Genomic DNA, 11,431 nt, shown 5'->3' with positions numbered 1-11,431 from the left:
GCAGACTTGAAAGGTGGGCCTGGGTGAATCTAATGAGGTTCAAGACAGCAAAGTGTAGAGGGCCAGAGGAATTCCGGGCATCTGTACAGACTGGGAGGATTCCTTGCGAGCAGCCCTGCAAAGAAGGACCTGGGGGTCCTGGTGGGTGAAAAACTGGATGTGAGCCAGCAGTAGCATTGCAGCTCAGAAAGCAAATGGGATCCTGGGCTCCATCAGCAGAGGGGTGGCCAGCAGGGCAGGGAGGTGATCGTCCCCCTCTCCTCTGCTCTTGTGAGGCCCCATCTGCAGCACTGCGTCCAGGTCTGGAGCCCCCAGTACAAGAAAGACAGGGAGCTGTTGGAGAGGGTCCAGAGCAGCCCCAAAGATGAGCAGGGGGCTGCAGCACCTCCCCTATGAAGACAGGCTGAGGGAGCTGGGCTTGTTCAGCCTGGAGAAAAGAAGCTGCAGGGTGACCTCATTGCAGCCTTTCAGTGCCTAAAGGGAGCCTACAGACAGGAGGGGAGTCAGCTCTTTGAAAGGGGAGATAACAGCAGGACAAGGGGAAATGGTTTTAAGTTGAGGAAGGGAAGATTGAGGTTGGATGTCAGGGGTAAGATCTTAACAGAGAGAGTGGTGAGGAGCTGGAACAGCTGCCCAGAGAGGCTGTGATGCCTCGTCCATCCCTGGAGGTGTTCAAGGCCAGGTTGGATGGGGCCCTGGGCAGCCTGGGCTGCTGTGAAATGTTGAGGTTGGCGGCAGGGGGTTGGAGATTCATGATCCTTGAGGTCCCTTCCAACCCTGGCCATTGTGTGATTGATTCTGTGAAAACTTTTGCACAAATTCAGGGTGAAAGTCCCTTGGAAATCACTGACTATACCATGATATCTGGACAGGCTTGCTGGGAGGTTCAAGTATTGCAGATATCATCTCCTTTCTTCTTGTCCCACTTGCTCCTCTTTGCCCTCTATCTACTATCTGAAGGCACAGTCTGCAAGGAGACGTGCAGTGCAACATGGCACAGCAGCCGGGCAGGGCAGGAGCTGTGCCCTGGCACCCAGCACCCTGGCACCCAGACCCACAGCACCCTGCGCTGGACTCCCAGGATGGCACTTGGCTACCAAGAACATTGTGGTGAAAGCTCCCTTGGTTTTGGGTGAACGCCAGCTACAGCAACATGCTCAGTGTGGATGGTGAGGCCTGCAGTAAGGACCGTTCCCCTCTCTGCAGGGAGGGGTGCTGCACGCAGAAATGGGTCAGAAATGATGGCGAAGCAGAAACTGCTGTGCAGAATTGGTCTGGGCAGCCAGTTGGGCATGGGGAGAAAGCAGATGGGCAACAGGAGTGGGAAATGCAAGCGGCAGAGAGGAACGATTTCACTGCCGCCGGGCTGGGTGATGCCCACACATGGCAAAGGAAATATTTGGCTGGAACACAGTGTGGAGGCACTGGGACTGCCTGTCATAGAGAGCTCTTAGAAGAGGGCGTTACTGGCAGCAGGATGTTGTGATCCACATCAACAAGCGTACCGAAAACAAGCCTCGAGGCGAAGCCACGCATGGGCCCAGCATCCTCGGGAGCACTGCAGGTTCTGAGCTGTTCCTGAGCCGTCCAGGTTGAGCAGCAGGACAAATTCCTGCTGGAGGCACTGGGCTTCTTCCCAAGGAAGGCGGAAGAGGTGCTGGCTCTGGAAGTCCCACCGGGTTCCCCTGCCCAACCACTGTCGGGCCGTGTCCAGCTCCCACTTCTGCTCAGCGCCAAGACAGGGAGGGGAAATTTCTCAAGCGTATTTTCCCAGTGCCTGTGATGGGGAAGGAGCAGCTGGGAAAATCCCGATGAGCTCAGCGCTGGGACGGACCGTGCCAATGTCCTTGCCAGCAGAGAGCAGCAGGGAGGCAGATCCGCCGGGGTGAGCAGGACCAGCCCGGTTGTTTTCCTTCCGTCCGCAAACCCCAGGAGGACAGCAGGCGGCAGCACCTGCCCAGACCCCGCAGATTCCGCCCAGACCCCGCAGATTCCGCCCAGACCCCGCAGATTCCGCCCAGACGGTTACACCAGGCTGTTGGGAAAGTTTCTGTTTATTTGGGCAAAAAGGAGGGACCGTGTGCTGGTGAAGCGGGAGATGCCTCAGAGCCATGATAGGGGGGCAGAGCAGCAGCCTGGAGCTTTGGCACATTAGTCTTGCTCTTTTAGGAAGAAGCATTCATCAGTTGTCCTGTGGAGAACAGCCAGGAGAGGTGTGCTGAGTATTTGAGGTGGGAGGCCAGCAGAGCGGGCAGGGCCTTCCTCTGCTCTCTGGGCTTCAGCCGTCCCAAGGATGAGTTTCTGGTCTCCCCTTACAACTAAATGTGCTCTGCTGTGAGGGGGAAATGAATGCCAGGGCTGCCCAGTGGGCTGACAGCCAGCATGTTTTGCATGGTGAGACACCAACCCTGATTTACCAGCTTTACTGGTTCATTTTATTGCAGTCCCTTCGGCAAGATCCAGTCCTGGCTCTTGCCACTGGATGAACTCAGCAGCCATTTCTCCACTGAGCAGGTTTTGATTCAGGTGTTGCTGCCCACCATTGGGCAGCTGTACTTCCACTGCATCCCTGTGCTCCCCACGGCAGGGAAGAATCCATCCTACCCGGATGTGTGCTCCAGCACATCTTCAAACAACTCAGCCCCCAGAGTAATTTGAGGAACTCATGGTGGCCCCGTGTTCGGGTACCAAGGGAGAAATTTTCAGGTGAGGATACACTACAAATACTGCACTGCACTGCAGCAACTTACCTACACTTCATCAACGCTGCATTCGTCTGTGAAAATAAAGAGAAAGGCTGAGAGCAGGGCTTTGGTCTTGCCAGTCCCATTTAGCACCCGCAGCAGGGGGCAGACAATCCAGGAACACGAGCGAGACAGAAGTCACCGCGTGCCAAGCCCCTCATCACCTCCTGGCTGCCCACACCACCAACCAGTCCCTGCCAGCCCAATCAGGCTCCCCGTGAGGACTGAGCCAGCCAGGTGGCTCTGAACACAGCACTTGGCCTCACTCACCCTGGCTGGGCAGCATGGTGACCATCTCGTCCGTGTAGCCGCGCTCCCTAGCAAGCTTCCTGAAGGTCGCTGCGACTGCGGGGCTCACCTCACGGCTCCTGCCTGAAGGAAGGAGTTAGCTGCTGGCTGGTGGGACAGGCGATGGATGCCCTGGCACCAGGGTCCCTGGGCAGCCCGGTGTCTCCAGGATCCCACCCCCACCCTTTCTGACCACTCCTTGCAGCTCTTAGCTTCGTTTCACCAAATGACTTACCGAGGCCACGGATACCTGGCACAGTGCAGAAACCCGAGACCCAGCCCCAAAATGCTGCTCCTTCCACTTCCCCTTCCACTGCCTTGATCCATCAAACTAGAACGGTGGGCAGTTGCAGCACAAGGTGTCTCCATGTCCCATCCTCCCCTTGCCCCTCATGCCCACAGCCCCAGCTTGGCTACGCACTGTAGAGCCTCATCATGTGCAAAGTCCTCCCATCCTTCACTCTAGTTGCAAAGATCACTGCATAGCTCTTGTAGTCCGTGTCCAGCACTTCCACCGTTTTCTTGGCTTCCTCTGAAAAAGGACATGGAGCAAAGTGAAAAATTTGCTACATGCCCCTGAGAGCTCCCATGCTGCAAAAGGACTATAAGAGTGTGAATGCCCATCCATTGATCCACCCTGCCCGTATTTCTACTGCATCCCTTTTCCTGCCTTTCCCTCTTGATAAGGCTCCGCCAGAAGCCTGGAGAGCCCACAGATCATGGCACAGATCAGCAGAGTGACTGGGACCTCGAGTGTAGGAGTGTCTGGGGGTGGCTGCTGTGGGCAGCAGAGCATCCTGGCCAATCTGGGACTAGCACTTGGGTGGGGATGGGGGAAAGCACTGCTGTTTTGTCCTGTTGCAAAATGACTCTGCTTCACCCACAGTTAGGCTCATGTGGTACGAGGCTGTCCTCCTGCAAGCAGCTTCCCAGAAGGAGCCACTGCTGGTGGGCCATGGCCCCAGCATGGAGTGGTGTTGAGCAGGTGGTTGGGACCAGTGCTGGGGGATGTCCCTGGTCCCAGGGACAGCTGGTGTGCCTCTGACTCTGCCCATAACTCTGTCCCCACTCACCTGAGTAGTAGACTTCACCGCTGTCACTGGTCTTCTTGAAGGTAGTCTCCCATTTTCTGCACCCCGTTGGCCTGCAAGGCAAGGAACACATTCTCAAGGTGTGCCCAGAGCCACCTGGTTTTGGCCCTGCTGGGTGAGGTTCCCTCCCCAGGACACAAGCTTTGGAGTCGGGGTCACACCTCCAACACAGGAGGTGCTGATAGAGGATGGTGTGTCCAGGGGAGAGCTGCCGCTCGTGCAGCGATGGCTGCCAGAGCAGGACAGGGAGAACAGAACCTGGCACTTATACTGGGCAGCAGAGGGGACCTTCGGCTGCTGACAGCTGGTGCCCCAATTCAGTCTCCCACCAGGTTTGTGGGTGTACTGGGTAGGGGCACCTGGATGGGCACCCGCTGACCAAAGCCAAGGGAGAGAAGCACCTGGCACTTACTTGGGGACAGCATAGGAGACCTCCAGCTCGTCCTCTCTTGGGAAATTGATCCTGACCATTGCCATCTTCATGTTGCCTTTCTCACGCAGGAAGAACTCGGTGTTGGAGGCCAGAGCAACAACGTACCATTTCCCTGCAATCTGGCGGTGGGAATGGGCTGTGAGCCTGGCAGGACATCACCTGCATCCCATACAGACACCCAAACCCCTGCTGCATCACTGTGCTGAGCTGGGCATGCAGCGCTTCCAGCGTTAGCCGTGGTGTCCAGCTGACCCCAGCCACCCAAAGGTCCTCCCACCCCCATATTAGTGAGCAGAGCCCACAGTCCCTTCCCCGGCGTCCCGCAGGTCACCTCGCTCCTGTCCGGCACTGCGGCTGCAGCCCCCGCGCGCAGCAAGCAGAGCAGGGCCAGCGCCAGGCTCAGGGCCAGCGCCATCCTCATGTCGCGCAGCCTCCGGCGTCACCGCAGGACGGGGAGCGCTGGGCGCTGTCGGCTTTATAGGGCTGCGCTCAGCCCCCCCGCCCGCGTGCTGCGCCGCACGGAGAGCGCTGCTATTGTTGGCGTGGGGCGAGGTGCTGCTGTGGGAGCTGAAACCGTCCCAGGGTAAACAGAGGCTTACGGAAAGAGGAAAGTGTTGCAAGCCCCGAGGAGGGGTCTGAGCGGTGGGGTTGCAGGACTGCTATTGCACCACAGCTGAAAATGAAGAGTTTCTTGTTTTCTTGAAGCCTCTTGTGAAAGAACAAAAGTACTTCTTGTTCCCCGGCTGAGAACTGCCGGGAGAAGCGGGGAGGTCGTTCCCGGCACAGCGTCCATGGGCAGCCCCGGCACAGCTGTGACTGGCACCCGCCCCGAGGCCGCTCCCATCGGCAACCCCACGCCTGGATGGCAGCGCAGCGTCCTGCTGATACGCGTGCCTTCCTGGCCAGGGTGTGCTGTCCCTCTGCCCTGGCTCTTAGGGGCTACAGGGTTCCAAAGGCTCGTGTTGCATCCTCACAAACACACCCAGGTGTGTGCTGAGGGGCCCCCCTTTCTCGGCCACCACTTGTTGGGGAATACAGAGGGGATGGGGGCACAGCCCCACTTCCCCCACGGCTCTTTGCCAGCAGGCAGATGGGGCGGTGGGTGGCAGGTGGATGTGGGGGCCCTGATTAGACATGGGGCAGCCCTTTGCCTAGGTGTGCAGGGAGCTGGGTGTCCTAGGGGCTGCCTGCTTCCATTCTGCCCAGCTGGGCTCCCCTCGCAGGGTGGGCTCTGCAAACTGCACAGCAAAGGAGCCCCCAGACTGCCGTGTGGTTCTGGAGGGATGGGTTTGGTGCAGGGCTGCAGTCAGCATCCCCAGCTCTAACAACAAAAGCACTGAGCTCAGGGGCAGCTTCTGCATCTGTTTATTTCAAGCGGAGAGGTGTGCTCCCAGGATGGAGCAGCAGGGCTGGGAAGGGGCCGCACGGAGTGGCCACTGAGCCAGGTCCTGAGGACGCACAGCCCTGTGTCAGCCCCTCAGCTGCAGGGAGGCAGGATGGATGGACAGATGGACGTGGGGTCAGCAGGCACTTGGAGGGGCTGTGCATCCTCAGCCTGTGCTCACTTGCGAGTCTTGGTGCACCGATCTGTTCAGTGTGAGAAGAGGGATGAGCCCCTCACTGCGAGTGCTGAGTCCCAGCAGAGCGCCCCCACACAGAGGGGACATGAATGCCACCTCCCTTCTGGCACTCACCCGAGTGCGGCAGCACGACCAGCATGTCCTCAGTCAGGCCCACGGAGTGGAAGAGCTTCTTGAACTTCTGCAGGAGCTGTGGGCTCACGTCCTGATTCCTTGCTGCAAGTGGAGACCAAAGCGGGAGCTGTGAGTGAGGGGTCCTACAGCCAGCACCGCACCTGGGGGTGGTCCCACAGTGGGACCCCTGGGATGGGCAGAGCAGTAGGGGACGGGGTGTGGGACGGCCACCAGGCACCTCTGTGGCCACTCCCTGGGGGCTGTGCACCCCATACAGCCCCAGCAGCCATGGGGGTCTGCAGCTTGAGTGGCATGCTGCAGGTGGGGATTTAGTTCAAAACGGTGCAAAATGGGGTCAGTGGTAACTGGGGATATCGCCAAAGTCGTGTTTTGTTCACTCCAAAAGGGACTCTGGGCACGGGAAGGTGCTGGGTGCTGACGCAGTGGCCTTGGGTGGCAATGGGAGTCCCAGCCCTGCCCCCCCCACAGGATGGGCACCTACTATAGAGCTGCAGCATGGTGCTGGGCTCCTGGCTGTCTTTCTTCTGAGTGTACACGACGGCGTAGTGCTCGTAGTCTGTGTCCATCACGCGCAGATCCCTCTTCTCTCCTTTTTCTGAAAGACCCCAGAGAGCACCCAGTCAGGCCGTGGCTGCAATGTGCCCAGCGGGGTCTGAGAAGGGAGGTGCTGCGCAGAGCCGGCAGCTGTGTGCAGCCACGGGTGGAGGCAGAGGAGCCGACCCACCTCCTTCTGGGTGCAGCAGGACAGGCGCTGCCCACCCTGCATTTCAGGGCCCCTGCCCACACGTACCTGTGCCGATGTAGTGCCCTGCCTGCCCACCGTGCTGGAACAGCATCAGAATCTTTTTGCATTCTTCTGGCCTGGAAGGGGAAAAATGAAACAGCAAATGAGGCTTGGAGCCAGGGGGCGGCACGCCAGGCGGCAGCACATGTGGGGCCGTGCAGCCCACAGCTTGGGCAGTGCCCGGCCCAGGAGGTACCACTGCAATGGGACTCACAGCGGGAGGACCGTTTCCATGGCCATGTGTCCCTCTGGCGTGAAGCTGATGGTGGTGACAGATGATGTCATCTTGTCCTTCATGCTCAGGAACACAGGGCAGTTGGAAACAGCAGCCATGATGTGCCACATCCCTGCAAACTGCAGCGAGCCATCACTGCCAGGGTTTGGGGAAGATCTGGGGAGCTACCACCCACCAGGGGGACCTTTACCCACTGTGGGTCCTGTCAGCCAGTGATGGAAGACCTGCCACCCCAAGGTAGCGACCTGCCACCCACCACTGGGTCCTGCCACTCACCTGGGGGACCTGTAGCTACCATGGGGCCCATTCAGCTTGTGGAAGGGGACTTGTCAGCTGCTATAGGGACTTTCCACCCCCTCGCAGGGACTTGTCGTAGGGACCTGCCACCTGCCCTGGGGGACCTGCCACCCCGTGGCAGGCACCTGTCACACTGTCACCCCACAGCAGGAACCTGCCATCTCCAATGGGGACCTGCCTTTCTGCACAAGGACCTGTCACATGCCATGGGGACCTGCTGTTCTCTGTGGGGACCTGCCTCCTGCTGTAGGGACCAGCCAAACCTATCATGGGGACCTGCCACCTCCCTGCACACAGCGCTCCTGCCTTGTGCCGCAGGGGTGAGCATGGCATTCTGCCCACGTTCCCTGGGGCAGCTCTGCGTTCCCTGGGCCACCATAGCCCCAGGGTGTTGTATTCCCACAGCACAGCGGTCCAGCACTGGTCTGGTTGTGTGTTGGTACCCACAGCCTCACAGCAGAGGCTCTGGAGAAGACTCAGAGCTGAGATCAGGGGGTACCTGGGGATGCCACCCTGCCCAGCCCAGGCAGGCTGGCACCCTATGCCATTACCTTCTTGGTGTCGAAGTCCAGCTGCACAGGGACCTCAGCCCCTGCCCGCAGCAGGCAGAGCAGGGTCAGCACCAGGCTCGGCAGCACCGCTGTCATCCTCGCTTTGGGGTCTGGATGCTGTCTGGATGCTGCAGGAGAGGCTGCGTGGTGCTGCCTTTTCCTGCACCTACCTTTATAGCCCCCACTGCTGGCAGCACCCCCCACCCGCCCCACTTTATGCAACAGGTTACACAAGAGCAGTGATAAGTTGTCCCCGTGTTAGGTGACAACTTTGGCCCCTTCCCAGTCTAATTGCTCTGTCCCAAATGAATGTGGCATTGTGTCAGACCCAGCACAGAGCATGTTGGGGACTGGCACCATCTGTGCCAAAGTGGGTCCAGGGAAGGGGCTGTGGGTGTAGAGGTGTCCCCTGGCTTCCCTCCCAGGATCCGGCTGTGTCAGGATGGGGAGAGCAGTGGGATGGGGCTTAAGTCTGGGGTCAGTTTGCAGCCTGCTGCCAGTGGGTGCAGACCCAGCTCCAGGGCAGGACTGGGGCACGGCCCGGGGAGAACTGGGGCAGCTGGGACTGAGCATCAATCTGGTTTGTGTCCATCCTCTTGCTGTGGTTTTGGAGATCCCCTCTGTGATCGCTCATTACCACATGCCCACACAACCAGCCTATTCTCCAGAGGGGAAATTGAGGCAGGGAGGCTGGTGTGGCCAATGTGGCAGACGGGATCTGATCCCCATAGCTGGTCTCAGCCCTTCTCAGCCCTGGCACCCCTTTGTCCCAGATGAGGCAGGTTTCGTGACCAGGCAGCACCGTGTGTGTGCATACAGGGTACAAACCCATCACCTTCCCTGCACTGCAGTGCCTTCCAACCTCAACTGAGCAGGACCCCAAGAACGCCCACTGGGCCCCACTCCACAACAACCCAACAGACACGAGCAGGGGAACAGTGGTTTATATGGGCTTTAATAAGGACAGGGGCAGATATGCGGGGTGCAAAGCCAGGAAGCAAAGGTAGATTATGGCACTGGGGTCAGGATGGAGAGGTTGTCGGCTCATGGCACTCTTGGAGCTCCATCCAGCAGCAGCCTGCATGGGAGAGAGGAGAAGTGAGCACTGCTGAGCTGGTGGGGGTTGGCGTGGGGTGGCAGTACCTCTGCCAGCCCCACACCCCCCATGCAGGGCCACCCCAAAGGGAGATGAGTGATGCCCCAGTGAGAGCTGAGCAGCTCCAAAGGCTGACGGCACCAGGGCTCTGCAGGGTGGAGGCAATGCTGGGAAGCCCCAGCCACCATCGGGGGCGGGACTCACCTAGGCAGCGTCTGCCATGCACTTGTCTGCAGAAAGAAGAAAAGCAGAGATCATCTTCTGGTGGTTAGGGGCACTGCTGCCCCGGGATCTGGTACAACCCTCCAAGCACCTCCACCTCCTCCCTCCATCCCTATGGGCTGAGCGTGGCCAGGAGCCACTGTGAGCTGCCCACCCGTACCTGTCTTTGGCAGGATGAGGATCTCCTCGTCCTTCAGGCCCTGCTCCCTGGAGAACTGCATGAACCTTTCCAGGCGCTGGGGTGCGAGCTCCTTGGTGCGGCCTGCGGTGAGAGCAGGGTGAGGGCAGCCCCAGGGAGCCAGGGGAGGGGACCCGGCGCTGGGCTGCCGTCCCATCACCCGCCCTGCAGGACAGATCCCCTCTGAGGAAAGCCCAGGGGTCTCAGCAGCGGCGTGGGGACGTACTGTAGAGCAGCACCATGTTGGAGGAGCCGGTGCTCTTGGAGATCTGGGTGGCCACCAGGGCGTACTCGTCATAGTTGGTCTCCACCACACGAATGTCGTGGTTGCTGCCCCAGCCTGTGGGAAAGGAGAGGGCACCATTCAGCCCAGCGCTGAGCCCGGGCCCCCCACCTCCAAGGGCCACATCGCTGCAGGGTTCAGACGAGGGCCCAGAGGCTCACGTGGGCTGGTGTAGCTGAACCGCCCGGGCTGCTCCGTCCGGATATAGAGGCTGTTCCTCTTCTCGCACTGATCACCCCTGGGGAGCAGCACAGGGCCGTCAGAAGGATCACGGGGGGGAGGGGGGGGGAAGGGTGGAGCTCAGCACCCCCAGCGCCCACCCAGCAGCCCCCAGCGCTGCGCTGTGCCCCCCCAGCTCCCCGCCACCCGTACTTGGGATAGGTGGAGGTGACCTCCATGTTGCCATCTGCAGTGACAGTGATGTCTGTGGTACACATCTTCATGAGGTGCTTCTTGTCCTTGAACCAGTTGGAGTTGGAGGCCAGGCCGATGCTGTACCATCTCCCTGCGAGCTGTACACAAACTCTGCTCAGCGTGGGCAGGAGGGCTGTGCCATGCTGCAGCCCTCACGGCCGGCAGAGCCATGGCTAACTGAGCATATTGCTGCCCTCCCCATCCTCCCATCCAGGCAGGGCCACCCAGGACAGGGCCAAGCAGAGCAGAAGTGCCATTTGCGTCCATTCACAGCACAAGGAATGGGCCAGGACTCTGAGACAAACAGCGGCCAAGACCACGGACCAGCCCAGGCTGGGGTCAGCATGGATCTGCGCCCTTCCCCATCACCTCTTTGGGGCAGCTGTGCCACCCAGACTCTCCCAGGGGCTCCTTGTAGGACCCAGCAGCACAGCCCGTGCCCCCGCTTGGTGGGACTCCAGTGCTGGGCTGAGGATGCAACGGGTGCCCCCTTCTCCTTGTTCCCAGGGCAGTAGGGCCCCCAGCCCACCAGTACCCCCCTCGCTGCACATCTTTGGGGAGAGGAGCATCCCACACACCCCGGCCCCACGCAGCAAGGCTGGCTGGGCTGGATCACCTTGTCCTGCTGGAAGTCAGCTTGCACAGGAATGCTGTTCTGCGCGTGCAGAGCCCCAAGCAGGGCCAGCCCCAGGATGCTGAGCAGCGTGGCTTGCATGTCCGCAGCTGAGCAGAGCTGAGCCGAGTGGAAGCTGCAGGCAGTGCTGGACGCAGCACTGAGCCCCTATTTATGGACAGGCAGCGCAGCCGCCCCAGGGGGCTGGTGAGGCGGGCGGGCCAGCCCTGTCTCCCCCCCGTGCCGTTATGCAAGCAGGAGCAGGGGCAAGAGCTGAATCCAAAGGGCAGGCTGGGAACCTGTGAATTTTTCCTTCCTGTTGATATTACATGTTTGCCTCGGGGTGCCAAACTGCTCTGCAGCACAAACACAGCTGGCGGCCAGTTCACTGGCTATCCTTGCCCCAGGGCTGCACAGCACAGGGTGTGGGGGAAGAGGGGCTGCCGTGGGCAGAGCATGGGGACGCCAGGTTCAGGTTTTGCTGCCT

At 60.1% G+C, this 11,431-nt stretch overlaps 3 protein-coding genes across 4 annotated transcripts; all 3 read right to left on the bottom strand.

Annotated features, from left to right (window-relative positions):
- Nucleotides 1-2,036: 2,036 nt before the first annotated feature.
- On the bottom strand, nucleotides 2,037-5,023 carry LOC128079797 (extracellular fatty acid-binding protein-like). Of its 2 annotated transcripts, none has more exons than XM_052681347.1 (7): nucleotides 4,888-5,023; nucleotides 4,536-4,675; nucleotides 4,106-4,176; nucleotides 3,454-3,564; nucleotides 3,015-3,116; nucleotides 2,751-2,776; nucleotides 2,037-2,191 (listed from the first exon to the last, which is right to left on the bottom strand). In XM_052681347.1, exons 1-6 carry the CDS (start codon nucleotides 4,975-4,977, stop codon nucleotides 2,751-2,753), a joined length of 540 nt encoding a protein of 179 aa, XP_052537307.1. In that variant the 5' UTR covers nucleotides 4,978-5,023; the 3' UTR covers nucleotides 2,037-2,191. The 2 variants fall into 2 exon arrangements, with proteins under 2 accessions (XP_052537307.1, XP_052537308.1); XM_052681348.1 differs by lacking the exon at nucleotides 2,037-2,191 and adding an exon at nucleotides 2,223-2,332.
- Nucleotides 5,024-5,904: 881 nt separating this feature from the next.
- Nucleotides 5,905-8,780, bottom strand: LOC128079486 (lipocalin-15-like). Its single transcript, XM_052680754.1, has 7 exons — nucleotides 8,776-8,780; nucleotides 8,139-8,304; nucleotides 7,270-7,409; nucleotides 7,062-7,132; nucleotides 6,753-6,866; nucleotides 6,251-6,352; nucleotides 5,905-6,143 (listed from the first exon to the last, which is right to left on the bottom strand). Exons 1-7 carry the CDS (start codon nucleotides 8,778-8,780, stop codon nucleotides 6,118-6,120), a joined length of 624 nt encoding a protein of 207 aa, XP_052536714.1. The 3' UTR covers nucleotides 5,905-6,117.
- Nucleotides 8,781-9,077: 297 nt separating this feature from the next.
- On the bottom strand, nucleotides 9,078-11,105 carry LOC128079796 (lipocalin-like). The gene is made up of 7 exons (XM_052681345.1): nucleotides 10,948-11,105; nucleotides 10,290-10,429; nucleotides 10,079-10,155; nucleotides 9,861-9,974; nucleotides 9,617-9,718; nucleotides 9,439-9,464; nucleotides 9,078-9,216 (listed from the first exon to the last, which is right to left on the bottom strand). Exons 1-6 carry the CDS (start codon nucleotides 11,044-11,046, stop codon nucleotides 9,439-9,441), a joined length of 558 nt encoding a protein of 185 aa, XP_052537305.1. The 5' UTR covers nucleotides 11,047-11,105; the 3' UTR covers nucleotides 9,078-9,216.
- Between the last annotated feature and the right edge of the window lie 326 nt (nucleotides 11,106-11,431).

Source organism: Tympanuchus pallidicinctus, unplaced genomic scaffold (assembly GCF_026119805.1).
Source record: "Tympanuchus pallidicinctus isolate F22 unplaced genomic scaffold, pur_lepc_1.0 scaffold19, whole genome shotgun sequence".
Classification (NCBI taxonomy): Eukaryota; Metazoa; Chordata; class Aves; order Galliformes; family Phasianidae; genus Tympanuchus; species Tympanuchus pallidicinctus.
The sequence above is the reverse complement of the archived record's forward strand: the minus strand, read 5'-3'. Positions and strand labels throughout refer to the sequence as shown.

Excerpts from the sequence above, each read along its gene's own strand:
- LOC128079486 (XM_052680754.1), bottom strand. Across the intron at positions 7,410-8,138 it reads TGGACTTCGACACCAAGAAG|TTTGCAGGGATGTGGCACAT; the intron begins GTAATGGCATAG and ends GGCTCGCTGCAG. Across the intron at positions 6,867-7,061 it reads AGGGCACTACATCGGCACAG|AAAAAGGAGAGAAGAGGGAT; the intron begins GTACGTGTGGGC and ends GGGGTCTTTCAG.
- LOC128079796 (XM_052681345.1), bottom strand. The coding sequence starts at position 11,046 with ATGCAAGCCACGCTGCTCAGCATCCTGGGGCTGGCCCTGCTTGGGGCT. Across the intron at positions 10,430-10,947 it reads CTGACTTCCAGCAGGACAAG|CTCGCAGGGAGATGGTACAG; the intron begins GTGATCCAGCCC and ends GTTTGTGTACAG. Across the intron at positions 10,156-10,289 it reads GTCACCTCCACCTATCCCAA|GGGTGATCAGTGCGAGAAGA; the intron begins GTACGGGTGGCG and ends GCTGCTCCCCAG.
- LOC128079797 (XM_052681347.1), bottom strand. The coding sequence starts at position 4,977 with ATGAGGATGGCGCTGGCCCTGAGCCTGGCGCTGGCCCTGCTCTGCTTG. Across the intron at positions 4,676-4,887 it reads CAGTGCCGGACAGGAGCGAG|ATTGCAGGGAAATGGTACGT; the intron begins GTGACCTGCGGG and ends TCCCACCGCCAG. Across the intron at positions 4,177-4,535 it reads GTCTCCTATGCTGTCCCCAA|GCCAACGGGGTGCAGAAAAT; the intron begins GTAAGTGCCAGG and ends CTTGCCTTGCAG.